Source organism: Theropithecus gelada, chromosome 7b (genome assembly GCF_003255815.1).
Source record: "Theropithecus gelada isolate Dixy chromosome 7b, Tgel_1.0, whole genome shotgun sequence".
NCBI lineage: Eukaryota > Metazoa > Chordata > Mammalia > Primates > Cercopithecidae > Theropithecus > Theropithecus gelada.
The window spans coordinates 2,253,935-2,281,549 of record NC_037675.1 but is presented as its reverse complement, the minus strand read 5'-3'; the positions used below and the strand labels follow the sequence as shown (position 1 = coordinate 2,281,549).

The window sequence follows — 27,615 nt, the reverse complement described above, 5'->3', positions numbered from 1 at the left end:
GGAGGGAAGAGGCCAAGCTTTGTCGGGATATTAAGTGTTTATACATTTGCGGAACATCCCAGAACACATGGGCAAGGCTCTTGGAAGTAGCTGGATACTGACGACTGAAGCTGGAGCAGAGAGTAGTATGTTTCTGCAAAACCACATACAAAACGGACTACGGAAATCTTACTACCGAGCCTTGCCCAGGCAGGAGAGAAAGGTGTAGCATCCCTGAAGTCATCAGTCGTGTCTACTCTTCACGGCCTGCTCTCACCTCAGTTCCCCACGAAGACGCCGGGAGCAGGCGGCCGGAAGGAGCCTTTCCCTCCCTTCTCCGGTGATTCCCAGAACTTCCGTCTCTACCCGTCCACGGCTCCCAGTCAAAGGAGCTTAATAGACGGCGACGTTTTCGACTGGCCACCCACCAGGCAGGCTGAAAGCGCATGGAGGGCATCATCCACCTTCAGACAGCTACTTGCCCACACCTCATTGAGCTCTGGGCGTTGCGCCAGCATTTGAAGAAGCGATCTGTTGCAAAGCGAGCCACACGACGAGCCTTAGTTATCGCGAGACTTGACAGGCACCCTCAACATTAGTCCGCCGGAAGCGGAAGTCAGCTGATTGTTGGATTCTAGAGGAAGGGGCTCCGTTACATTGGAGAGCTGGAGTGGTCTGGAGTTCCACGGTGTAGTGAGCCAGAGGTCACCTCTCCTGCGGCTTCTCAGTGTCTCGCCGGCGAGGTTCGGCCCGAGTTGGATAGGCATAGCCCTTGGCCGGTGAGTCGCCCAGGACGCCCGGGAGGAGGGAGCGGGGCGGCCGAGCTGGGTGGCCGGCGAGGTGTCCTCCCCCTGTGCGGTGATCTGTACTCTTTGCTAGACCGAAACCCATTTACTTCTTACGGCCCATAATTTCCCTCACTTCTGGAGGTATAAGGTGCTTCGGAAGGGAGCAAATCTGCCAGAACGTTGGTAAGCAAGCTGTGATGTGCCTTGAGGACGGACTGGAAAACGCAGTTGTTTTCAGTCTGCATCTTCGTCTGTTCCCCGGGCTCACCTCCTAGGGCAGCGAAACCCCATTCTGGTTGGTTATTTCCAGGGTTAGTCGCCCACAGCCAAAGTTCTTTGTGGTTTTATTTATGGTGAATAAATTAGTAGTGTTCAAGTACAAATCTGAAAGGCTTATCCTAAAAAAACATACATACTTTATGAAGTTCTTATTCATACTTGAACTATTTTGCTTTTGAAGACCCAGAGGACAAATCTTGTAGCTTCTTGCTCTTCACTGTGAGAACCGGTTCCCTCTCTGGAATGTTAGTTTTGGAAGTCTTTAGAGCGATTTTTTTTTTTTTTTTTTTGAGACGGAGTCTCGCTCTGTCGCCCAGGCTGGAGTGCAGTGGTGCGATCTCGGCTCACTGCAACCTCTGCCTCCCAGGTTCAAGCGATTCTCCTGCCTCAGCCTCCCGAGTAGCTGGGACTACAGGCACTTGCCACCATGCCCCGCTAATTTTTTCTATTTTTAGGAGAGATGGGGTTTCACCGTGTTAGCCAGGCTGGTCTCGATCTCCTGACCTCGTGATCCGCCTGCCTTGGCCTCCCAAAGTGTTGGGATTACAGGCGTGAGCCACCGCGCCTGGCCTTAGAGCACTTTTACTCCAATTCTGTCCTCGAGTAAGACTCTTATGCGCTACCCTCCCCCGCAAACGCCTTTTGAGAGTTTTCTTAAATAAAGTCAAGTTTGTTTTTTTCCTCCCACAGATTTAAACAACCTAATAAGCAATACAGCTGCCTCAAATCTTTGGGGTAAGTAAAGCTTGGGTCAATTAACATTCTATTTGAATTCCATTCTCAGTAATAATACAGTTGATATTTGTTTACATGAGTGTGGGTGGGGAGTCGTGGGAGAACATGAGAACATAAAAATGGAGTAGCACCTTTTCCTTGCCTTACGATTTTTACTGCCCATCTGGATTAGGTATGGGTCATCTTTTTAGTGATTTCTGTGATCCCAGTAGAATTCTTCTACGCATGATTTTAATTAGCTGAATTTATTTAAAACTCATTCCTTAAGGATTTGAGAATTTGACATATAGTTTGCCAATCCCAGACACATTGAAAGTCTTTTATATTTGGCATTTGATAAAGCATACTAAGAGCAATAGCCTGAAAGATAAGAGTGTCAGGCTGGGCGTGGTGGCTCACGCCTGTTATCCCAACACTTTGGGAGGCTGAGGCAGGCGGATCACCTGAGGTCAGGAGTTCAAGATCAGCCTGGCCAACATGATGAAACCCCATCTCTACTAAAAATACAAAAATTAGCGGGCAGGTGTGCACCTGTAATCCTAGTTACTCAGGAGGCTGAGACAGGAGAATCACTTGAATTCAGGAGGCGGAGACAGCAGTGAGCCGAGATCACGCCATTGCACTCTAGCCTGGGCAACAAGAGCGAGACTCCGTCTCAAAAAAAAAAAAAAAAAAAAAAAAAGAAAAGAAAAAAAACCTGGGTGCAGTGGCTCACACCTGTAATCCCAGCACTTTGGGAGGCCAAGGCGGGCAGATCATGCGGTCAGGAGTTCAAGACCAGCCTGGTCAACAAAACCCCATCTCTACTAAAAATACCAAAATTAGCTGGGTGTGGTGGCATATGCCTGTAATCCCAGCTACTTGGGAGGCTGAGGCAGGAGAATTGCTTGAACCTGGGAGGCAGAGGTTGCATTGTGCTGAGATTGCGCTATTGCACTCCAGCTCTGGGCAACAGAGCAAGACTCTGTCTCGGGGAAAAAAAAAAAAAAAGAAAGAAAATCTACATATTGTTTCTTGCACTCCAAACAATAATTTTGGTTTAATTTTGTTGGAGTGAAAGTAGGTAGTATAAATGTTACAAATATTTGCATATGTTTGGAGGAAAGGCAGGCTAATGAAGTTACCACAGTAGCTTCCGTTGTCACATCTCTTTGTCCAAAACCTTTTATTGGAAGTTAATAACGTAAGAAAAATAATTTGGGCCAGGCACAGTGGCTCAAGCCTGTAATCCCAGCACTTTGGGAGGCCAAGGTGGGAGGATCACTGAAGCCCAAGACTTCCAGCCTAGGCAACATGGCAAGACCCCATATCTTCAAAAAATACGAAAATTAGCTGGGTATGGGTGGCATGCACCTGTAGTCCCAGCAACTTGGGAGGCTGAGGTGGGAGGATTGTTTGAGCCAGGGAAGTCAAGGCTGCAGTGACCCGAGGTTGTGCCACTGTGCTCCAGCCTGGGTGACAGAGTGAGAGACCCTGTCTCAAAAAAAAAAAAAAAAAAAAGAAAATGTTGAATTCAGTATCTAAAATATGACAAGTCTGAAAGCACACAAAGGCTTCCACGAATACCCTGCCTAAAAATTGCTTACTTCTTGGTTTTTCATTGTCTGGAGAGAGTGTTAATTTTTAAATTTTTTTAATGGAAATGTCTTCAAAATTGTACAGAATTTCAGAATGACTGACACTGCCGAAGCTGTTCCAAATTTTGAAGAGATGTTTGCTAGTAGATTCACAGAAAATGACAAGGAGTATCAGGAATACCTGAAACGCCCTCCTGAGTCTCCTCCAATTGTGGAGGAATGGAATAGCAGAGCTGGTGGGAACCAAAGAAACAGAGGCAATCGGTGTGTATTCAAAAGAATAAATGCAGATGGTTGATCTGGCAGAGGATCGCTTTAATCTGCTAGACTGGAAGACCAGTGAGGGCAGGGACCACTGTTTTTAGTATGGCATGCCTAGTACCTAATAACAGTACCTGATACATTGTTTCTGATAGATATTTGCTTTAATATTTTTTCAGCACCATATATTTTTTTCTTGCTGTTCAAGTGTGTGTGTTTTCTTGTTTTTAGATGTTCTTTCTGTAGACTATATTTTCAATGCAAATCTACTTTAAAAACCTAGAGTTGGCCAGGTGCGGTGGCTCAAGCCTGTAATCCCAGCACTTTGGGAGGCCGAGATGGGCGGATCACAAGGTCAGGAGATCGAGACCATCCTGGCTAACACCATGAAACCCCGTCTCTACTAAAAAATACAAAAAACTAGCCAGGCGAGGTGGCGGGTGCCTGTAGTCCCAGCTACTCGGGAGGCTGAGGCACGAGGATGGCATATACCCGGGAGGCGGAGCTTGCAGTGAGCTGAGATCCGGCCACTGCACTCCAGCCTGGGTGACAGAGCGAGACTCCGGCCGGGCGCGGTGGCTCAAGCCTGTAATCCCAGCACTTTGGGAGGCCGAGGCGGGCGGATCACGAGGTCAGGAGATCGAGACCATCCTGGCTAACATGGTGAAACCCCGTCTCTACTAAAAATACAAAAAACTAGCCGGGCGTGGTGGCGGGCGCCTGTAGTCCCAGCTACTCGGAGGCTGAGGCAGGAGAATGGCCTGAACCTGGGAGGCGGAGCTTGCAGTGAGCCGAGATCGCGCCACTGCACTCCAGCCTGGGTGACACAGCGCCAGACTCCGTCTCAAAAAAAAAAAAAACAAACCTAGAGTTTTCAACAACTTGTTCAATTCCAGAAAGAAAATATTGTTTTGATTTTACTTTAGGAAGAAGTTTACAAATGGAAGTTACTTTTACTTAATAATTCAAAATAGTCAAAGGAATAAATTACCATATCGTTTTTGTGCAATTGAATAGATTTCACTTTAATTTGGAACTATTCTATTGGTTATATAGTCTGCCTATGTCTCTGTAAAGTATACCTAGTATAACACTGGAAGAGTGATTTCAATCTTAGGAAAGTTTTGAATAACTGGTGCTATAACGTTCTATTGTGAAAAATGTTTTATAGTCTTATTTATTGTGTATTAGAATGAGAAACCAGAAGCACTGCTATGGGTTTGTCATAATGTTTTTTTAACAAGGGAAGTTTAAAGACTTTTTTTGTTTTTATTGTTGTAGGTTGCAAGACAACAGACAGTTCAGAGGCAGGGACAACAGATGGGGGTGGCCAAGTGACAATCGATCCAATCAGTGGCATGGACGATCCTGGGGTAACAATTACCCACAACACAGACAAGAACCTTACTATCCCCAGCAATATGGACATTATGGTTACAACCAGCGGCCTCCTTACGGTTACTACTGATAGAAATGTTGGCAGCTTTTAGTAAAAGCATTTACTCTGTTACCATGACAAAAGTTTGGGTGTCTTCTGTTGGTCATAGTTTTATATCTGATTTTAGAGAATGGATTATTGATTTTGTGGAAGTTGAGACTTTAAAAAAAAATAGATCTTACTTGCGAGATGCGATGGTTGCTGGGAATACCTGAAATTGTGGATTATATTGCTTGACTTCTACCTCAGAATCTTCTTTATTTCATGACTTAATACTGCTATGAGTTTGGTATATTATTTGACCTCTAGGAGTTCTTTGTTTTACACAGAAATAAAAATTTTTAAATAGAAAATGCTTACTTTTACTTTGTAAGGTAAGAGAGTTATCCATATACTTAGATGTGTTCGTTTCTAAAATTCTAGAGGTTGATATAATCAGCTCATGAATGCACAGCTATGCTTCTTGTGATAGATTGTACATAACATCAGCAGTTGAAAGGTAAAACAATCGCTTTTTTTTTTGCTTTTGCTTTTGTAAAGTACTATGGTACTTTGTGATTCCTTACTCTATAGATGAGTCAGCGTCACATTTATTTGGGTTTCTTTTTAGAGGAAAATCAGTAATAAAGCTGTAAAATAAGGAATCGTTGTCAGTTTGTGTCTTGATCTCATGGTGGTTGGGATCAGGGTACACATTTTATGCAAACACTAAGGCTTTTCGCTAACAACATAGCAGGTCAAAATTCACACATACAAAAGTTTAACTCTGTACTGTTCACACTTTTCTTTTTAATCCTGTAAGTAATGCTGCATTTTGATTGTTCTTTCTTTTTTGGTATTTAATGTGGGCTGATTTTACAATGTTATATTCACTTGCAGATACATACCTCTGCTGCTTTCTCTTCTATAAATAGTGATGCTATAAACTTCCTTTCACAGAGATCATTCTATTTCAAATCATTTGAATGATTATTACAATGATTTCATTCAAATAAAAATTTTAAAAATTTAAGCATCTTCACTCCCAAGTTCTGGCAGTTAACCCATTTATTAATATGTTGAAATGAGATTTTTGTTTTTTTAATGCTGTCCTTCATATCTGTTGAAAAGGGCTTATTTGGTTTGAGAGTAACATTAGGAGTGCAAATTTCAACATAGGTCAAAGGAATTAACAGGCACCTTCCTAACTTTATTAGAGTGACCAAAAAAAAAAAACTAAATAATATTTTAAAAGGCACCTTCCAGCTGGGCGTGGTGGCTCATGCCTGTAAACCCAGCACTTTGGGAGGCTGAGGCGGGCGGATCACTTGGGGTCAGGAGTTTGAGACCAGTCTGACCAACGTGATGAGACCTCCGTCTCTCTACTAAAAATACAAAAATTAGCCAGGTGTGGTGGCATGTCTGTAATAGCAGCTACTCGGGAGGCCAAGGCAGGGGAATCGCTTGAAGCCCAGAGGCAGAAGTTGAAGTGAGCCAAGATCATGCCACTGCACTCCAGCCTGGGCAACAGAGCGAGACTTCATCTCAAAAAAAAAGGGTATCTTCGTAAGCCTGTTTTTTACTGCCTTCTCTCTCAGCACCCCAGTCTAGGCCCTCGAGGTTGACTTCTCCAGGTACTTCATGCTCTGCATCTACCTCTCCCTTTTATTCTCCCTTCCTGAAGAGCCACCCTCTCTGGTAACTATTTTATTGGAAAGGACCTAATAAGTCATGCATTCACATTAAGATGCAAATACAATCTTAACAGTAAGGGTTTTCCCTGTACCCCCCTAATTAGTAGGCAAGAAGCCAGTGCTGTTATATAAAGATAGGATTTGATACTACAGATATTTAGCCTAGATAGTAATGTCCTGACTATACCCCAGGATCTTCTCTGAAAGCAGAAGTGTTACTAAAAATATGTATCACCTGGTTGGGTATGGTGGCTCACGCCTGTTATCCCAGCACTCTGGGAGGCTGAGGCAGGAAGATCACTGGAAGCCAGGAGTTCGAGGCCAGCCTGGGCAATGTAGCAAGATACTGTCTCTACAGAAAATTTAAAAATTAGCTGGTTGTGGTGGTGCATGCCTGTAGTCCTAGCTACTCAGGAGGCTGAGGCAGGAGGATCCCTTGAGTCCAGGAAGAGTTCAAGACTACAGTGAGCTAGGATCATGCCACTGTACTCCAGTTTGGGCTAGATAGACCCTGTCTCTAAAAGTAACGATTTATAGGCTGGGCGCAGTGGCTCACGCTTGTAATCCCAGCACTTTGGGAGGCCGAGATGGGCAGATCACCTCAGGTCAGGAGTTCGAGACCAGCCTGACCAATATGGTAAACTCCTGTGTCTACTAAAAATACAAAAATTAGCCAGGCATGGTGGCAGATGCCTGTAATCCCAGTTACTTGGGAGGCTGAGGTAAGAGAATTGCTTGAACCTGGCAGGTGGAGGTTGTAGTGACCTGAGACCATGCCATTGCACTCCAGCCTGGGCAACAAGAGCGAAACTGTGTCTCAAAAAAAGAAAAAAAAAAAAATTTATAAAATGATCACCTGAGAAAGCACAGGCAGTTGGGACAGTAGCTGACTATAGCTTTAGGGCAGGATTCTGTGCTGTGCCAGCTGTTGACACAAAGGGAGATGTATGGGTCCAAGGCCAGCGCTGGAGGAGTGCTTCTCAGGAAGCTCAGAAGAGATGTGGTTTTCCAACAGTATTTAAATGTTTTAACACCCAACACAGCTAGGCTGCATGTGTCCTGAGTATCAGCCCTGCTTGAAAACATGGGAAGAAACCTCCTTTCAACATGAGTTAATTCTGCATGCTGCATGAATAATCTATGTTGTTATGGTTTTTGTTTTCTAACAGCAGTTACTATCAGACTGTACCCCTGCGTCCCACCTGCTTAAAACCAGGAAGAAATAAAAGGCACAGTTTCTGCTTCATAGGACAGAAAATGACATGAAAAAAAGCTTAAAGATAATTTAAGAGTGAGAACAAAGAATTAAAATAGTGTCACACAGAATTAATTTCAAGTAGACAGTCTGTTATAACAACATATGACATTAGGCATAAGGAGTCCTAGCTTCCAGTTCTGTGCTTAAAACCTATGTGACCTTGAGAAAATCATGTAAACGCTGAGCTTATTGGCTCAGCTGTGAAAATGGGGACAATACCCACCCTGCCACCCTCACAGAATTATAAAAATAAATAACCAAAGGAAGAGCTTGAGAATATAGAGTTGTGACCATTAAACCCCTAGTGGGATATAATAGGTGCTGCATAAACATTTGTTGAATCAACGGGAGGGAAGTATTTGGTAAATTGTAAAGCATAATGTTGACATAAAGGATGTACAGTAATGGGCAGAAGATGAGGTAGGGCAGGAGAAGTTGAGAATTAAGGATCTGTGATTGTTTCCTTATGTTAATTCATATGTGAATTAGCAAAGGAAAGCAAATTATCTCATTCAGAAAATAAACACTTCAAATGTGGAAGATGGTTTGCATAAAAGTTGAGCTAAAATTAGTAGCATTTGGCCAGGCTCAGTGGCTCACGCCAGTAATCCCAGAACTTTGGGAGGCCGAGGTCATCTGAGGTCAGGAGTTCGAGACCAGCCTAGCCAACAAGGCAAAACCCTGTCTCTATGAAAAATACAAAAATTAGCCAGGCATGGTGGTGCACACCTGTAGTCCCAGCTACTAGGGAGGCTGAGGCTAGAGAATCGCTTGAACCTGGGAGGTGCAGGTTGCAGTGAGCCAAGATTGTGCCACTGCACTCCAGCCTCAGTGACAGGGCAAGACTCCATCTCAAACATAAATAAATACATAAATTAAAATAAAATTATAGCATTTGACATTTGAAAATTGGTAGTGAATTTAGAATGTCAAATATTAATTATTGAACACATCAGATTAATGTCCTTTTGAGAACAGGATGCTGGGGACTTTGAGTTTTTTGTGTTTTGTTTTTGAGTGCTAGCTGGACTTGGGGTTACACAGAATGTAATAAACTTGAGTCACTGCTCTGAGAATAGTTTTGGGGTTCCTGAAACCACATAGGAAAAAGACATCTGGGGAGATTTCTAGGATGGTTTTTGTTCCCAAAGCCACTTTCCTTATAATGCTCAACAGACAAATATGTAATTACCCCTTGTATTTTATTCACCTAAAGAAAAATATAGGACTTTATGATAGAATTAAGGGTAATGAAATATCAGTTTTAAGTTTAGAATGTTAAAATTGAAGGAAATAATCATTTGCCCTGAAGGTTATTGACAGCACTAATTTTGAACTCTCATAAAAGAACTACACTTGTTTCCTAAATGTAATTTTTTAAAAAAACATTATCTATTTTTAAACAAGTTCAAGCCAAACCTAAATACAGTTTTTTTATACCTTAAAAATTTTCCTAGACTTCCTATTTCTTTTTTTTTTTTTTTTTTTCAGAAGGAGTCTCGCTCTGTCACCCAGGCTGGAGTGCAGTGGCCGGATCTCAGCTCACTGCAAGCTCCGCCTCCCGGGTTCACGCCATTCTCCTGCCTCAGCCTCCCAAGTAGCTGGGACTACAGGCGCCTGCCACCTCGCCCGGCTAAGTTTTTTTTTTGTATTTTTTAGTAGAGACGGGGTTTCACTGTGTTAGCCAGGATGGTCTCGATCTCCTGACCTCGTGATCCGCCCGTCTCGGCCTCCCAAAGTGCTGGGATTACAGGCTTGAGCCACCGCGCCCGGCCATAGACTTCCTATTTCATTTGATTCATTCTATCCAAACACAGATCTGGCTATGTATGGAAATCTATGCCATAGACTGTTGACTTCTTTTAATTAGCACAATTATCTACAGTGAAAAGGATTTTTTAAAATTAGGCAATATAGGAAACAAATACTCCCAGCTTAAGGTGGCCTCTATTATTATTGGACTTCAGTTAGCTGGAAACGTTACTTGTGAAAGTACTTACTTTGTAATGTCAGACAAATGAGATATTATACGTAAACTATTTACTGAAATGCCTATTTGAATTTTTCTTTCAGTATCTTGCATTTTAACCGAAGACACATATTTAATATGTATAAATGAGGATTTTGAAATATTAAATAAGGCTTTGGTTAATTCTGTGTGAAAAATTAAGGTACTCAAAGAATTTTTGTTCTATTTATGAACACAGAAAGATATGCTTTTAAAACTCTCAAATTTTAAAATTGATTTAAGCCCAACAGCAGAAAATACTCTTGACACTGGCAGAAGTGAATATTGTTAATATTGAGATTAATCCTTTAGGATTCAGATATATCCAGATATGACATAATATCTAAACAAAGATTTTTCCTGACATCTGCTATATTAAATTATTATAGAATGAAATAAACAACTAGATTCAAGTAGTAGATTACAACACTGGAGCCCACAGCAGCCTTGAGAGCAGATATCTCCTCTTTTCTAGAAGTCTGGTTGATTACTGCTGGGACCAGCTTTTGAGGAAAATAAGGATGGAAGTAGAGATCCCTTGACCTGTGGACATTCTGGGAGAGAGTGGCCCTGGGCCAGGCTGGCTGCATGGGTCCCAAACAGTGGGGCTGCACTACATCACGGTGTGCCCAGGATGAGGAAGAAGTGACACTTCAGCTGTTGTGACACTGTTGAGGCCTCTGGGTGCCAGAGAAACATCTTGCTTCTGAGGAATTCAACTATCAGTGCTGTCAGATTAGAAAAGTGGAGATGAGCTGTGGATAATACCCCTCAGATTTAAAGATTTACAGGATGAAATAGGAGGAGCAGGTTAATGAAGAAGACAAGTCTTCGGTCAGAACAGCTGGCCGGGTACAGTGGCTCATGCCTGTAATCCCAGCACTTTAGGCAAAACCCCATCTCTACTAAAAATAAAAAAATCAGCTGGGCGTGGTGGTACATGACTGTAATCCCAGCTACTAGGGAGGCTGAGGCAGGAAAATCGCTTGAACCCAGGAGGCGGAGGTTGCAGTGAGCTGAGATTGCACCACTGCACTCCAGCCTGGGTGACAGAGCGAGACTCCGTCTCAAAAACAAACAAACAACAACAACAACAAAACAGCTAATATGTGATTCAACTGCCCCTTTGCAGGAATAAGAGAGAGCATGAAGTATGCAGCACCGAGCTAGGCACATAATGGGTACCCAGTCAGTGAGGTTCATATATAAGAATGAGTTATCTGTGGGCTGCTGAGGTGCAAGAAGGACAACTCGCATATCTTTCACCATGTCTTCATAGGCTGATGGGCTGATTTCAGCTGTTTTCATTCTTCTCCCTAAAGGGCACAGACAGCCCCATGTATGGGCTAATTGAGCTGGTGTTTTCATTCCTTTCCCTCAGGGACATGAGAGCCCTATGTATTAATTACCAGTTAGATTTTCTCTGGGTTTCAGTGACTCCTCCTGAGACAGCTTCAGGGGATGATGTGATGATGATCTCATGGTTTTTTTCCACTGCTAGTGCCTTTAACTCCCTAAAGGATCTCCAGCTTCTTTGTCTGAATTAGGTAAATAAAGCTGCTCTAATTGCTAATGGCCAGAGCTTTGTTGTTTGTATGTGTATTTTTCACATTTTAAAATTTCCTCAACTTGTGTGTTTACAAAATAATATAAAAAGTGAAACAATACAAAAATGAATAATTTTGGCTGGACGTGGTGGCTCACGCCTGTAATCCCAGCAGTTTGGGAGGCCGAGGCAGATGGATCACCTGAGATCAAGAGTTTGAGACCAGTCTGGCCAACTTGGCAAAACCCCGTCTTTACTAAAAATACAAAAAAAAAAAAAAAAAAGATTAGCTAGACGTGGTGGCTCAGGACTGTAATCCCAGCTACTCAGGCTCCGGCTGAGGGAGGAGAATTGCTTGAACCTGGGAGGCGAAGGTTGTAGTGAGCCGAGATTGCACCACCGCACTCCAGCCTGGGCAACAAGAGCAAAACTTCGTCTCAAATAATAATAAATAAATAATAATAATAATAATTTTTTAACTGACTTCTATAGCTGTTATTTTCCTTTCTTTATTCACTCTTCTCTATCTTGCCTTCTAAATTCCATACTGTTTCCAGCCTCTTCTCTGTTGCACTGCTTCCAACATGGCCTTTATTTCTATTATGCTTTTGTTTTTCTTCTTTTTTTTATTTGAGACAGGGTCTTGCCCTGTCACCCAAGCTGGAATGCAGTGGCACAATCATGGCTCATTACAGCGTAAAACTCCTGAGCTCAAGTGATCCTCCTGCCTCAGCCTCGCAAGTAGCTGAGACTACAGGCACATGCCACCATGCCTGGCTAATTCTAAAAAAATTTTTTTGTAGAAATGGGGTCTTACTACGTCACCCAGGCTGGTCTCAAACTCCTGGCCGCAAACTATCCTCCTGCCTCAGCTTCCCAAAGTGCTGGGATTACATGTGTGAGTCAACATGGCCAGCTTTATCTTTTACTTTTAAATTCTGTTAGCCACATTTCAAGTGTTCAATAGCCACATGTGGTATGAGCAGCTATCACGTGTACGTGCTGCCCAGTATGACTGTAGAAGAGAACTAAAGGCTAGCATTTCTGTTGACTTGACTCACTCTCTTATTGTCCACAGTGCCCCAATCCCCCTAGGCATCTCTGAGGAAACCTAAGGCTTTGAAACAGTTTGAACATCACTGTGATAGTAAAAACATATCACAGATTAGTTTCCTGTAGAAATGACCAGGGAGTATGTAACTTGTGGCTGCAAAGTTTGGGGATTCTTCCCTCCCCAAACTCTATCTTGGGACCGATGGACCCTGAGGCAGACAGGATCACAAAATGCAAACCCTTAATAACTGAATTATAAGGATTGTCTGAGGAATGCCTATGTGGGTAGAAATAGGTGGTCTTCCTGCAACCTAGAAAAAGGGAGTTCCTGTACTATGAAGGATCATTATCTCCAGTGTTGTCGCAAAAGATCATCTGTGGCTGGTTGATACCATAGGTCCATCCCTGCAGCAGAAATGGGAGTTATAGATGGTCATAGCTCCCTTACCTTGGTCCCTAATTTCCCTAGCTCTGATTCCAAGCTCTCCAAGCAGCCTTCAAATGATGATTCTCTTAAAGAGACTTCCCAAAGGGACAGAATGTTCTCACTAGCAGATCCCACTATAGTCTATTTGGCAGGTGTGTTCTTCACTCAAGTTAATAAGTTGGCATCTTGATTAGAAATTAGCTCCTTGCCAATTGCCCAGCCCAGATCCATTTTCAGAAACACTGGCTACATGGACTTCTGAAACCTGCAGAGTTAAGGAAGGAACTCAAGACCATGCTGATTCCACCATGGCAATGGGCTGAGACTCTCATGTACCCAGCTGGCCCCAACTTAACACCACTCTGGCCTGAGCTAAATTTAAGATACAAGGGGACTAAGCTTAAGGAATGGCTCTGAGAAGACGAGAAGGATCACAGCATGTGAGCCTGGTAGTCAGGCACTGCAGAACAAATTTCCTAATAGTGCTGTTGACTACAAAAGGAATCGAGTTTCAAAGGTTGTATGGCTTTCTGCTGTTGTGTTACGGTGCCACCTCTTGGATGTAAATTGAAATTCTAAGTTTTTAGTCACTAGTTACATGCATTAAAACAATTTGAATTTGGTGCCACATGGGTTCTAAAATGTATCTTTTGCATTATAGCTAAGTAACTATATAACCAAATGCCTGGAATCTAGGAGGGGATGCTGACAGCCCACAGCCTAGAGAGCTGCCTCCTAAAGTTTGAGCATTTACGTGTTTGGAACTTTATTTTTCAAAATGGAATCTCTGTCACTCAGGCTGGAGTGCAGTGGCACAATCTTGGCTCACTGCAACCTCTACCTCCTGGGTTCAAGTGATTCTCAGGCCTCAGCCTCCCAAGTAGTTGGGACTACGGGCATGTACTACCATGCCCAGCTAGTATTTTATTTTTAGTTTAGAAACCAGGTTTTGCCATTTGGTCAGGCTAGTCTCAAACTCCTGACTTCAAGTGATCCACCCGCCTCAGCCTCCCAAAGTGCTAGGATTACAGGTGTAAGCCACCACACCTAGCCTAGGTGTTTGGAACTGTAAACACTGCAAAGATGCCATCTCCATCCTCTGGTCCATCAGAGGGGATGCGGTCCATCCCCTAACCGAGAGGAAAGTGTGGAATGGCTCACAGAAATTGAGTCTGAAATCTCTGCTCCTGCCTCCAGGGCATAATGAGCCAGGCTCTTCTTTCCCAGGTTCTGTCGAAGTACAGTATAGGCAAAGCACCTAGCAGTGTCTGTCAAGTAAGCACCCAAGATAATAAATGATTAATACATCATGTTTGCACAAGTAATTATCATTTATTAAGGTGGGGATGATAGATGACAGATGCAGTGCTAGAACATCATATGTCAGCATAGTTGGATAAATATTTTTCAAACCTTATTCATGGGCTGCTTCAAATCCGGGATTCTCAGGATAACACAAGACAAGAAAGGCAGTGTAATCAAGTCAATGTAGACTGCCTAGCCAGTATTCACTTGAAATTAATGGGAGTGGGCAAAGCTAGAATCATGTCATTAAACGAATGTTATGGAGGCTGAATATTTTGTGTCTTGGGCACTAGGTCACTGGGTCTACTTCAGTATTCATAGGGGAAGACCACAGCCCAGATGATGAAAAGTACATTAACTGAGCTTCTACAGCAGGTCAAGGTGCCCAAGCCTTAGCTGTGATCTCTTACTAGTAGGAATAATCCTATGTGAGACAATCTGTTAGACTGCTAAAGACTACCTCGTTTGCAGGGGGAAAAGGGAATCATGTTCTGGAAATACAGCCCCTGGGCCAGTTCCTACCTCCAACAGTTTTTGTTTTGCTTTGTTTCTGGTTTTTTTGTTGTTGTTGTTGAGACGGAGTCTCGCTCTATCGCCCAGGCTGGAGTGCAGTGGCGCGATCCCGGCTCCCTGCAGCTTCTGACTCCCGGGTTCAAGCGATTCTCCTGCCTCAGCCTCCCAAGTAGCTGGGATTATGCCCAGCTATTTTTTGTAGTTTTAGTAAAGGCAGGGTTTCACCATGTTGGCCAGGCTGGTCTTGAACTCCTGAACTCAGGTGATCCACCCGCCTTGGCCTCCCAAAGTGCTGGGATTACAGGCGTGAGCCACCATGCCCAGCCCCAAAGTAGTTTTTGATGACAAAGTGTCACCATATCTTCTTTGTTACAAGATACTGCTATGTTTCTCACAGAAAAAAAACTTACTAGGCAAAATGTCCCCACATTTAAAATATCACCATTTAAAATGAAGTAAACATGTTATCATAGTAGAAACTGGTGGTTCCTATCCAGCACCCATTCCTTTCTTCGTACTTTTCCCAATTTTATTCAGGTACCCAACTCTCTCTACTTCTTTGCTTCTGAGTATGCTGACCTCTAGGATGGGCCTTAATTGGCCTGAAATAATTAGGGTAACTCTTTCCTCTACAGTTACTGCTTTAGGGAACTTGTGTTATAGAATGGCATTCCTTGACCATAGGGGCTAGCTTAGAAACTTCATGTGACTTGATTTTGGCTGATATAAGGGAAGGCTGACTGAAAGCTTTTGGAAAATACCAGAGCTCCTTGGAGTGGCCTTTTCTCCTACTGGAGGGGTTGATACATGAATATGAAACCTGGTTGGCCTTTTGTCTACATGAGGCAAGTGGGCCTAAGGATGAAACTGGCACTGCTGAAAAGTGAGGGGAAGGAAAGAAAGCTTTCTTTTTTTTTTTTTTTTTTGAGACGGAGTCTCCCTCTGTAGGCCACGCTGGAGCACAATTGTGCGATCTCAGCTCACTGCAACCTCTGCCTCCCGGGTCCCGGTTCACATGCAATTCTCCTGCCCAGCCTACCGAGTAGCTGGGATTACAAGCATGTGCCACCATGCCCCGCTAATTTTTGTATTTGTAGTAGAGACGGGATTTCACCATGTTGTTCAGGCTGGTCTTGATCTCCTGACCGCGTGATCCGCCCACCCTAGCCTCCCAAAGTGCTGGAATTACAGGCACGAGCCCATGAGCCACCACGCCCTACGGAAAGTTGATCTTTTTTTTTTTTTGAGACGGAGTTTCGCTCTTGTTGCCCAGGCTGGAGTGCAATGGCACGATCCCAGCTCACCACAACCTTGACTCCCGGTTTCAAGTGATTCTCCTACCTCAGCCTCCTGAGTTGCTGCGATTACAGGCACGCACCACCACACCTGGCTAATTTTTTGTATCTTTAGTAGACACGGGGTTTCTCCATGTTGGTCAGGATGGTCTCAATTCTCGATCTCAGGTGATCCACCCGCCTTGGCCTCCCAAAGTGCTGGGATTACAGGCGTAAGCCACTGTCCGGCCAGGAAAGTTGATCTTTTATGGTATCATTTTATGACATTCTAACAGTGATCCATGTAAAATCCACAAGTAAAACGGCTTTATGGCACACACTGAAATGGTGTAGAAAGAGTGAGAAAAGCTCTTAAGACCATGTAAAACAGAAGCACATTTGCAGGCAGTGTATGGCACAGTTTAGAAGACAAAGCAGCTGGGCTTAAACCAAGCTCTGCCACTAATGTGCACTGTGATCTCACATAAGCCACCTTTTTCTTGTCCTTGATACCTATTTGGTACAAGTTAAGAGTTGTACTAGATGAGTGGCTTCTCTTTCACTGTCTGGGATTTTTTCTTTCTTTTTTTTTTTTTTTGAGACAGAGTCTCACTCTGTTGCCGAGGCTGGAGTGCAGTGGCACCGTGTCGGCTCACTGCAACTTCCATCTCCTGGGTTCAAGCAATTCTCCTGCCTCAGCCTCCTGAGTAGCTGGGATTACAGGCACCCACAACCACGCCCGGCTAGTTTTTATATTTTTAGTAGAGACAAGATTTTACCATGTTGGCCGGGCTGGTCTCAAACTCCTCACCTCAGGTGATCCACCTGCCTTGGCCTCCCAAAGTGCTGCGATTATAGGAGTGAGCCACCACACGGGCCTGGACTTCTTACATATGAGGTCTTACATATAATCTTATATATAAATATATGTATGTGTATATATATACACATATGCATAAAATTTCTATCTGTCTGTCTATCGAGAGAGACAGAGACAGATACAGTGTCTCACTTTGTTGCCCAGGCTGGTCTCCAACTCCTGGGCTCAAGTGTTCCTCCTGCCTCAACCTCCCAAAGTGCTGGGATTACAGGTGTGAGCCACCATGCCCAGCTACCATCAGGAATTTTTATTATTGGTCTTCCTTGTGGATTTTATTTTTAATGATTTGGTCCATCAATACATCTTTCTCATGTACTTGCTGGACAAAGCACACAACTGCAAATCACCTCTTCTGATCAGCAAAGGAAATTAAGTTATTTACCTTAATAAATTACTATAACTTGACCTGAATATGTAAAAATATATTATTAGCTTTTGAAACTTTAATATAGATGTAATTTCTGACAGGCTTTTACAAATACTAAAAATAGCTTCCAAGTCCTCTTTCTTAAGGATCTTTGGAGAGTCATAAAAACTAGTGAACTTGCTAATTATAAGTTATTACTGAGGAAGAAGAAAATTCAGTGACTTCTCAAAAATTGTAATTCACATTTAATTACAAGTCATGATTTTTCTTTACTTTTTCCACAAAATGGTCAATAGTCTTTAAAAGATGTAAAAAAAAAAAAAAAAAATTTTACATTTAAATTAGCATTTTAAAGTCTAAGGTAAGACTACAAAGCAGCATAACAGGTTTTCTGTCACTTGTAAACTGGATTAGAAGGCAATCCCCCAAATTCCAGAACCATTGTGGAGATATGATTTTTAATTTACAATCCAGAAAAACTGCATTCAACAAGGAGTCAAAGGATTTGGGTTCTAGTTGCCAGCCTGCATGGTACAATCTTGAGTAAGTCTCTCAACTTCTGGATATAGGATATCAAAAGCCCCCCGCAACAGAATGAAAGGTGTTAAATCAGGTCATCTTGAATATTCTTTCCAACTCTGTTATTTTACAACGCCATGAAATCAGAGTAACATGTTCCAGGCTGTTTAGAACCTGATTCAATGTATAGCACTTTCTAAATTTCTACTTTTTGGAGTCTTATTCGAATATATACCTATATATGTCCCCCATGTTCTTCTATGCATGTAGTATATTTTTCTATTTAACAGTCTCTTTATCATTAGCAATAAAAAAGTTTCTCAAGGATGTATTTTTCATTTCTTTTTTTGGAGGGGAGGGAGTTTCACTCTTGTTGCCCAAGCTGGAGTGCAATGGCGTGATCTCGGCTTACTGCAACCTCTGCCCCCCGGGTTCAAGTAATTCTCCTGCCTCACCCTCCTGAGTAACTGGGATTACAGGCATGCGCCATCACTCCAGCTAATTTTGTATTTTTCCTAGAGATGGGGTTTCACCATGTTGGTCAGGCTGGTCTCGAACTCCTGACCTCAGGTGATCCACCCACCTCGGCCTCCCAAAGTGCTGGGATTACAGGCATGAGCCACTGAGCCCGGCCTCATTTCTTGCTTTTATGTTTTTCTGGCTTCCTTTTTTAATTTCTCCAAGATCTCTTCTGGAGTTGTAGAAGCCAAAAGCTTCACCACCTTTTCACGAGATTTACCACCCTGGACCAAAAGAGAAAAAACATACTTTACTGTTTAGCACATTCTAATGCTATCAGAGATAGCAGACCTTAATTGTATAATGGGCTCTCCTGATGGCTTAGGTACCACTTTCCCTTGGTTACTTAGGGTCTAATCAAAGACTGTCTCTTAGATTCTTCCTAACATTTGTTACTAAACTTTTGTTAGTACTAACAACTCTCCAGGGTTTTTACCTTCATACATCAATTTCTATAATAAAAGCTGGACATTAAAAACTCAAAAATAGGTTGGGCATGGTGGCTCACGCCTGTAATCCCAGCATTTTGGGAAGCTGGGGCAGGGGGGCGGGGGTGGATCACAAGGTCAGGAGTTCGAGACCAGCCTGACCAACATGATGAAACCCTGTCTCTACTAAAAATACAAAAATTAGCCAGGGGTGGTGGCGTGTGCCTGTAATCCCAGCTACTCAGGAGACTGAGGCAGGAGAATCGCTGGAACCCAGGAGGCAGAGGTTGCAGTGAGCTGAGATTGTGCCACTGCACTCCAGCCTGGGCGACAGAGCGACACTCCATCTCAAAAAAAAAAAAATCTAAAAAATGAATATAGAATCTTTATAATATTCTAGTCTCAAGCAATTCTTTAAGTTAAAAATGAAAATCATCTTTAAAATATTGCAATTTTATAAAAACTTTGTAGTAAAATAATTATAAATATAAACAAATTGGTATTCTCTATGTTGTTAACATTTCTGAAAATTCCAAACAAAAAGCAGCCAGATATTCAAGTGCTACGACTTCACAACCACTTAAAACAACTTTAAAAAGGATTTGTTGGCCGGGTGTGGTGGCTCATGCCTGTAATGCTAGCACTTTGGGAAGCCAAGGCGGGTGGATCACTTAAGGTCAGGAGTTCGAGACCAGCCTGGCCAACATAGCGAAACCCTGTCTCTACTAAAAATACAAAAATTAGCCGACATGTTGGTGCATGCCTCCAATCCCAGCTACTCGGGAGGCTGAAGCAGGAGAATCACTTGAACCCGGAGGGCAGAGGTTGCAGTAAGCCGAGATTGCGCCATTGCACTCCAGCCTGGGCAACAAGAGTGAAACTCCGTCTCAAAAAAAAAGGATTTGTTTTCAAACACAGCCTTTAAAGAAGATTAAATTTGAGAAGGGGTTTATTTAGATCAATGGAATTTGAACAGGCAGAAGAGTGGGGAATACCTTTCAGGCAAATGTCAGAGCATGAGCACTAAACAAAAATCAGAAATGACCTGCCACAGGTTTGGATTTTTAGGTGCAGTTTGTTAATCAATGACTGTGAATGCCAGCTGGAATCTGGATAGGAGCTATATAGTATAGCACTGGAAAACAAGTAGAGCTTTAAGAAATATAAACATGGCTAGGCCCCACTCCTGCAGATTCTATTTCAAGAAGTCTAGAGTGATACCCAGGGATCTGTATTTAGAAATCATTCCTAGGTGATTTTGATATCCACCCCTAGTACAAAACCATATTAATGACATCATATGAACCTTCTGTCTTCCCAATGAGCTACTCCTAGTGAGCAAGGACAAAGCGGGGGTTTAGCTATACTTGACGGAGTCATTCATGGACATGACTAACAATAGGAATTGCTTTAGGTTGTTTAGTGTGGTGATGGCTTAAAGGATGAGAGAGGTAAGCAAGATTAATCTGACAGCAGGTTCAGGAATGATTTCAGAAAGGAGAAAATGTTGGCAACAGTGGCAGTGAAGAAGCATAAGCACACAGCGCGCACAGTCTCAGTAAGGATTAAGGCAGCAGGCATGAAGGAGACTAAATAGGAAGAATTCACAGATTTCTGTGATTAAGTAAATATAAAAGTTATAAACAACTAGTTTCTCAATTATTTGAAAAAGACAGAAAAATCAGTATTTTACGAATCATTATTAATGTGTAATAATCAAAAATGGCTGGACGTGGTGGTTCACACTTGCAATCCCAGCACTTTGGGAGGCTGAGGTGGGCAGATCAGTTGAGGTCAGGAGTTCGAGACCAGCCTGGTCAACATGGTGAAACCCCGTCTCTACTAAAAATACAAAAATTAGCTGGGTGTGGTGGGGGGCACCTGTAATCCCAGCTACCTGGGAGGCCTGAGGCTGAAGAATCGCTTGAACACGGGAGGCGGAGGTTGTAGTGAGCCAAGATCACGCCACTGCATTCCAGCTTGGGCAACACAGTGAGACTCCATTTCAAAAAAGAAATAAAATAAGGCCAGGCGCGGTGGCTCACGCCTGTAATCCCAGCACTTTGGGAGACCGGGGTGGGTGAATCATCTCAGGTCAGGCGTTTGAGATCAGCCTGTCCAACATGGTGAAACCCTGTCTCTATTACAAATACAAAAATTAGCTGGGCCTGGTGGTAGGTGCCTGTAATCCCAACTACTCGGGAGGCTGAGGCAGGAGAATCGCTCGAATCTGGGAGTGAGAGGTAGCAGTGCACCAAGATTGCATCACCGCACTCCAGCCTGGAAAACAGAACAAGACTCCGTCTCAAAAACAAAAACAAAACCAAAACAAAGAAATAAAATAATCAAAGATGTTTAAAAAGAGAGAGACTGCCGGGCATGGTGGCTCATACCTCTAATCCCAGCACTTCGGGAGGAGGAGGCAGGTGGATCACTTGAGGTCAGGAGTTACAAGACCAGCCTGACCAACATGGTGAAACTCTGTCTCTATTAAAAATACAAAAATTAGCCAGGCATGGTGGCATGCGCCTATAATCCCAGCTACTCAGGAAGCTGAGGCAGGAGAATAGCTTGAACCCAGGAGGTGGAGGTTGCAGTGAGCCAAGATTGTGCCACTGCACTCCAGCCTGGGCGACAGAGCAAGATTTTGTCTCAAAATAAATAAATAAATAAATAAATAAAGAGAGACCTACCTTATCCAAAACCACATCACTCTTCCTGAGTTCTAGGACCTTGGAAAGATACCGACAGAGCTCAGCATTAGCCTCTCCCTCTGATGGAGGTGCTGCGATAGCTACATTTACGGCCTCTGCTGTCAAATCTGGAATGAAAACAGTATGGACTTTATCCTTAAGGAGTTCTTTTTCTTCATGAAGCAAGGACATTTTGTAAAAGAATTTTTGCATTTGCCTGGCACATAAATTTTCAATTAAAAACTGTTGAATGAAGAAATGAATTATTAATCACATTTAAGGGAACATGAACATGATAAAAATGGCCCTACCATTACAGGAAATAAATCCAGAGAAGAAAACAGTTATTAACTCAATCTTGCTGACCAAGATGGGCTTACAGAGCCCTGGGGAGTATCCTGGATTTAGGCAACTGGAAATAGACCTTGGTATGTGAAAAGCCCCAGGCAGGGAGTCATAGATGGCCTTCAGCCTCATCAATGTCACTGAGGAAGTGCATGGACAGGGCAGCTTACTAGATTGTACATAGTTGTGCAGGGTTTCCTCATCAGGAAAATGAGAGCCCTGGACTAGGTTTACCTCTTATGTGACATATATCCTGAGTGTTTTTAAAATTTAATAATGTTTACTTAACAAATAATTACAGAGCACTTACTATACTCTAATTTTAAGCACACACAAATGTGTTAAAGGCTTTACAAATACTAACTTCTTTAATCCTTATAATGACTTTATGAAGAGATTAATACCATTATTATCTCCATTTTACAAATGAGCCATGGCACCCAGCCTCCCATTTTAGATCTAATGAAACATAATACTCCAACAGTAGATAATGTTCACACCCACTACTTAGAAAATGCTGGCCAAGGAGGGTATGGCTAAGTTAACCTGGTCATCAGCATAAACCAGGTCTAGCACACCAATTTTGTGGTCTTCCTTTCAAAATCTAAAAATGGTTTGAAATACAGAGCTTTAGAGGTGCAAAAGACCTTCAAAATAATTTAGAGCAACGGTTTTCCAACTTTTTTCTCCTTTAGAAACCCTTTCCCCCAGTTTTCTCTAGAATCCCAATATTTAAAACAAATGTAAATATAGCTAGTCAGCAGCCCTGTCTGCCTGGCCTCCCCCTTGCCCAAAGCTGATTCCTGAGGCACCTCTAGCACTCCAGAGAATAGCCTGAAAGCCTCTTAGTCTAATGATCTCATCTGACAGATGAAAAAACTGGGCTCACGAATGTTTTATACTGTTTTGATTTAAAACAAGTTCGCACAGGAACTGATCATGGGTCTCAGATCTCAAGTTTTCTCCCTCTCCTTAGGCCAGTGATCGTTAAACTACACTAAAATGTCTCTTCTTTCTCTGGCCAATGTCTCCAGTTTTGGAACAGGACAAACTAAGAATAATCTAGACTATGCACAAGTTTCCATACCTGTCCTTTCTAAAATACCGTATTTTTAAAAAGGAAAATATACAATGGTTTTCATGTAACTTGGCATGATTTAAAGATATATTCACTTTCAGACACCTTTACATTAGAATCTAGAATTTTAAAATGGAGAAGCCTCTAACTGCAGATGTGAAAAATGAACTGTCACAGAATAAGCTTTCAGCTAACCAAAGCAAAGGGAGGCTGTAGGAGACACCTGATTCACACCTGATCCCACCCCAGTGTCCAGGTATACCTGTTACAGCATTTTGTTTGGAGCCAGGTTTTGCATGGATGGTTATGGTGACACAACCTTTAGGATCAACTGCCACAGGACCTAAGGGAGGAAATGGTCTCTCTGGTTCCTTGCTCTGGCTTTTCCCCTAAAATGACAACCACGCAACTTTACAGGTTACAAAATACTTTCCCACACATTTAATTTGATTCTTCCACTACCCCCTTTCACCCTTAACAGACAAATTAGGTTAATCAGTGGTGTCCTGGGACTTCTGGCCACCTAGAACGCTTTTCCCACAACCTTCAAGGCTCTACTCAATTTTCCCACGAAGCGTTCCCATCAACCCAAGAGTGTTTTTTCCTCCCTTGCAAGAAAACTTAACTCTGGCTTCTAAACTTTAATGCTTGTTCCTCCCTCTGCTTTATATTTCCAGTTCCTTGGGGGCATGGTCCATTTATTATTCATCATTGTATCTCATGCAGTCGGAGCTAATAAATGTTGGTGAAAATGTGTGTGTGTGCGTGTTGGGGAAAAGGGAGAAAAAAACAACAGTGCTTGATATTTAAAGGCCTGTTATGCGATAGGGGCTGTGCTAGGAACTTTCCTTCAACAAATATGTAGGCAATGGATATGTAAAGATGAAAAGGTACATGGTCCTTGCTCTCAAGGAGCTCGGACTACTGCGAGAGAGAAAGAACATACAAAATAATAATACACTGTGCTGAGGGCACCGATGAGATAGGCACAGAACATTACCCCACAGGCAGCTCAGCATTGGGGCACAGGTGGATGCTGCCAGCAGGAGGCAGTGCTTGAGCTGAGTCTGAGAAACGGACTGGGTTGGCCATACAAAGATGGTGGAAATGGGAGTGATGTATTCTTGACAGAAGGGGTGCGATCAGCCAAGGTAAGGGAGGAGAAAGCAAAATACAGCCTCCCGGGGAAGCGCAGGCGTCATGCCGCTGCTGGAACATGAATTGCTGGACTGGGAGTGCGGGGAGGAGGCCAGAGGTCAGCACACGCAGCCCAAGGAAAGCTCGGCTGCCGCCGGGCCCAGCGCTCAGAAGTCACCGGGTGGACGGCGGCGCAGCCTACTGAGGCGGGGTGACAGCAGCAAGAGCCGTAGCTCTGGGGATGGCAGCGGCTGTCTTGAGCCCCGGAACTGAAAGACAGCAAGCCGCTGGCAGTGCCTCCACTCACCCTCGGGCCCCGCTTCTCCCGCGCTCCTCAATGAGTAGCCCTAAGGCCCACCCCTCTGCTTCCAAGGGACCTGCTACTGGCCTTGGTCGTCGCACCAGCCTTCTTAGGCATCTCAGCGCGAAGAGGAAGCCGAGCTGAGCCCCGAGTATTGGGTGTTGACCGGAGCTGCCTCAGCACGCTGCGGAACCGCAGCATCCCCGCCTGCGTAGGCGCCGGAAGAGCCCTCTGCGCTTGCGCAGGTAGCTGGCAGGAGCGGCCTCAGCGACCAGCGCCCAGCGCCCAGCGCATCAGCTCTGGCCCGACGGCGACACCTTAAGGCCGGCGGAAGCGAGCCTCGTGCCCCCAGAACATGCGCAAGCCTCTTTTGTTCTGGAACTGGCCTCAGGAAGTGCAACTGCGGAGCTGGGGCCTCACCGTGTCATGGCCCACCCCCTCAGCTGATGGGAAGGTGTGTCACCTCTGGTGTTCTTTCCTAATCAGGGAAAGAAAGGTATTGTCCGTTCTCAGAATTGGAGAGCGCGGCAAGGAGTGCACAGGGCCAGGTGTCTTCTCGCTCCCGTAGCCAAGCCACAGGCAGCAGAGTTCCACGCTGCTGCCTGTGGCCATCAAGTCGATATAGAGCCTCGTGCCAGCTTGGCCCTTGTGAATCTTCCACGTATCGATGGCGCACCTACCTTGTGCCAGGCGCTGCGGATCCCACAATGTAAAAGAAAAGGAAATACACTGCGACATGTGATATGGCGAGACATGAAACAAATCAGCAGAGGCAAGATCATGGAGTCACTGAAAGCTTTCAAGCAAGGGATTAGCAGTCCAATTTGTTGTTTTAGAAAGACACCAGCTGCACTGTGGCCGACAGAGGAAAAGCCAGAAATAGGGAGATCCGCCCCCTAAATGGGAGAGGGTGGCCTGAACTAGAGTAACCGCAGGGAGGGTGGAGCGCTGATCATTTCAAGGATCTTCAGGAACTGGAATCATCAGAACTTGGGAATGACTGCATGTGCGAATAAGGGGGAAGAGTCAAGGAAATGCCCAAGTTTGAGGCCCAAGGAACAGGTCTGGGAGTCCGAGATGAGGAGTTCAGCTTTGTACATAATGAGTTTGAGATGCCCGCGGGACATCCAAGTACAAGTATTAAAGGGGTAACTGAATATATGTAACTGAAAGTTTGTGAAATCAAGGCTGGCGATAGAGATTCTGGAATCTTCTGAAAGCAGATGGCAATTGAAGCTATGGAAATGGATGAGAGTGTGTGTAAAGAGCACGAGGGCTCAGGATAGAACAGCAAGGGCAGGTAGAGAAGTCATTGACCAGGTAAGAGTACAGTGCAACGGCAACTAAGGAAACGCTCTTCAAGAGGGAATATCAACAGTGATGAACGCTCCAGAGAGAGCATGTCACATGTAACGACTGAGAAGTGGCCACAAGATTTAGAAATCAGGTCAGTGTTGGTGACCTGGGCTAGAGCAGTTTCAGTGGAGAGAAGGAAATGGAGATAATTGTAGAGAATAATCCAGTGACTTCACTGTGAAGGAGCAATTGGTATCTGAAGGGGCACGTGACATTCAGATACTTATTTTTACCATATTTGAAGATTGGTAGGAAAGAGCCAGGAGAGGAGAGGTTACAGCAGAGGGCGGTTCCTGAAGAGGTAGGATCTGAGCTCAAGTAGAGACTGACTTCACTACAGGAGGCCTTAGACACTCCCTCCTTCCTAAGGGAAAGCTTAGATGGACATGTAGCTATGTTTATAGGTTTGGTGATGGGAGGTGGAATTTCTTTCATTAACTAAGGGCGGGGAAGGTGTTGAAGGTGTGAGCAAAGTGGAACAGCTTTACATTGGGACTCTCGAGACTGGCAAAGGGCTGACTATTGCAACTCACTCAGCAGTAGACAGTTAAGGAAGACCATGAAATCCTCATGATCCCAATTTATAGTTACATTATTTTATTTTATTTATTTTTGAGAAAGAGTCAGGGGGATGGGAAAAGCCTGTCGCCCAGGTTGGAGTGCAGTGGCAGGATCTCGGCTCACTGCAACCTCCGCCTCCTGAGTTCAAGCAATTCTCCCTGCCTCAGCCTCCAGAGTAGCTGGGACTATAGGCGCACGCAACCACGCCCATTTTTTGTATTTTTAGTAGAGACAGGCGTTTCGCCATTTTGCTCAGGCTGGTCTTGAACTCCTGAGCTCAGGCAATCCACCCTATTTGGCCTCCCAAAGTGCTAGGATTACAGGTGTGAGCTAGCGCCTGGCCTATAGTTACATTACTTTAAATGCCTGGATTAACCAGCTAAGAAGTTTTCTTTTTGTTTTGTTTTGTTTTTTTAATTAAAATTTCTTTTTTTGGCCCCAGTGCTACTACCAAAGCAGTCAGGAAGTTGAAGGTAAGGCAGACAACTGGATTGATTTAGGTATATATAAGTGTGTTGAAGGTTATTGATGAAATTGTTAAAGTGATTAAAGACCAAAGGTGGAGAGGGGTTGAGGGAGACCAAAAATAGAGTCTAACTGGGTAGAGAAGGAAGAAGAAAAGAACAGAGAGGACAAGGGGCTGCAGTCTTCAGGTTCAGTAACGGGTGTAACTGGAATGTGAGAGCTGGAAGAAACACCAAATGTTGTGACCAAAGAGTGGGCTGTCTGAATTTACTATTTCAGATGTAGAGCAGTTCCACATCATGATAGGGTATACGGAGTGGCCATGATAAGGAATGGTGAAGTTTGCTTGAGGTAAAGAAGAAACTGGAAACCTAGGTGTGGCTGGGTTGTCCACATGGCCACTGAGGCCATGCAGTATAAAGGCTTGAGCAGAAGAAAGTGAGCCAGGTGTTAAACCAAAACCGTATTTCCCTTCTTTGAAATCAGTTAAGAATTGAGGCACAAAAGCAGAACCAGCATTATATAGCAGTCATTTGTAGAATCTGCTTTGGGTGAAGTCACGTCAGCCTCAATTAGGGATTTGGCAGTTGTCATGGAAATAAAGGGGACATCTGTGAAGGTGAGTTATGATGGCATCTGGCTAGATGGGTGAAGAGAGCAAAGAGGTGCCTTGCAGCGAACCATTCAGCCTTTCCCATACGTGAGTCAGGAGTAGGCGGTATGAGGACTTCATCGCACCAGCAAGGAGGAGAAAAGCCATCCACCCCATGTCCACCTGACTTGTTGCTCCTGCCCACATCCCTGCCTCTTGAAGGGAGAGAGAGGCAGAGTGGGAAGACATACTGCCTAACG

The 27,615-nt window shown here is 43.8% G+C and overlaps 2 protein-coding genes across 6 annotated transcripts; one reads left to right on the top strand and one right to left on the bottom strand.

Annotated features, from left to right (window-relative positions):
* The first annotated feature begins 590 nt into the window (after positions 1 to 590).
* Positions 591 to 6,063, top strand: RAMAC (RNA guanine-7 methyltransferase activating subunit). Of its 3 annotated transcripts, none has more exons than XM_025391399.1 (4): positions 591 to 758; positions 1,737 to 1,781; positions 3,444 to 3,622; positions 4,901 to 6,063. In XM_025391399.1, exons 3-4 carry the CDS (start codon positions 3,453 to 3,455, stop codon positions 5,085 to 5,087), a joined length of 357 nt encoding a protein of 118 aa, XP_025247184.1. In that variant the 5' UTR covers positions 591 to 758; positions 1,737 to 1,781; positions 3,444 to 3,452; the 3' UTR covers positions 5,088 to 6,063. The 3 variants fall into 3 exon arrangements, with proteins under 3 accessions (XP_025247184.1, XP_025247186.1, XP_025247185.1); XM_025391401.1 differs by having other exon boundaries at positions 612 to 754; XM_025391400.1 differs by having other exon boundaries at positions 612 to 762.
* Positions 4,870 to 24,610, bottom strand: C7BH15orf40 (chromosome 7b C15orf40 homolog). 3 transcript variants are annotated; one of them, XM_025391396.1, is made up of 5 exons: positions 24,469 to 24,610; positions 23,206 to 23,332; positions 21,521 to 21,648; positions 6,966 to 7,080; positions 4,870 to 5,686 (listed from the first exon to the last, which is right to left on the bottom strand). In XM_025391396.1, the coding sequence occupies exons 1-5, from the start codon at positions 24,580 to 24,582 to the stop codon at positions 5,664 to 5,666; spliced, it is 507 nt and encodes a 168-aa protein (XP_025247181.1). In that variant the 5' UTR covers positions 24,583 to 24,610; the 3' UTR covers positions 4,870 to 5,663. The 3 variants fall into 3 exon arrangements, with proteins under 3 accessions (XP_025247181.1, XP_025247182.1, XP_025247183.1); XM_025391397.1 differs by lacking the exons at positions 4,870 to 5,686; positions 6,966 to 7,080 and adding an exon at positions 17,584 to 18,623; XM_025391398.1 differs by lacking the exons at positions 4,870 to 5,686; positions 6,966 to 7,080 and adding an exon at positions 17,584 to 17,920 and having other exon boundaries at positions 24,469 to 24,601.
* Positions 24,611 to 27,615: the final 3,005 nt, after the last annotated feature.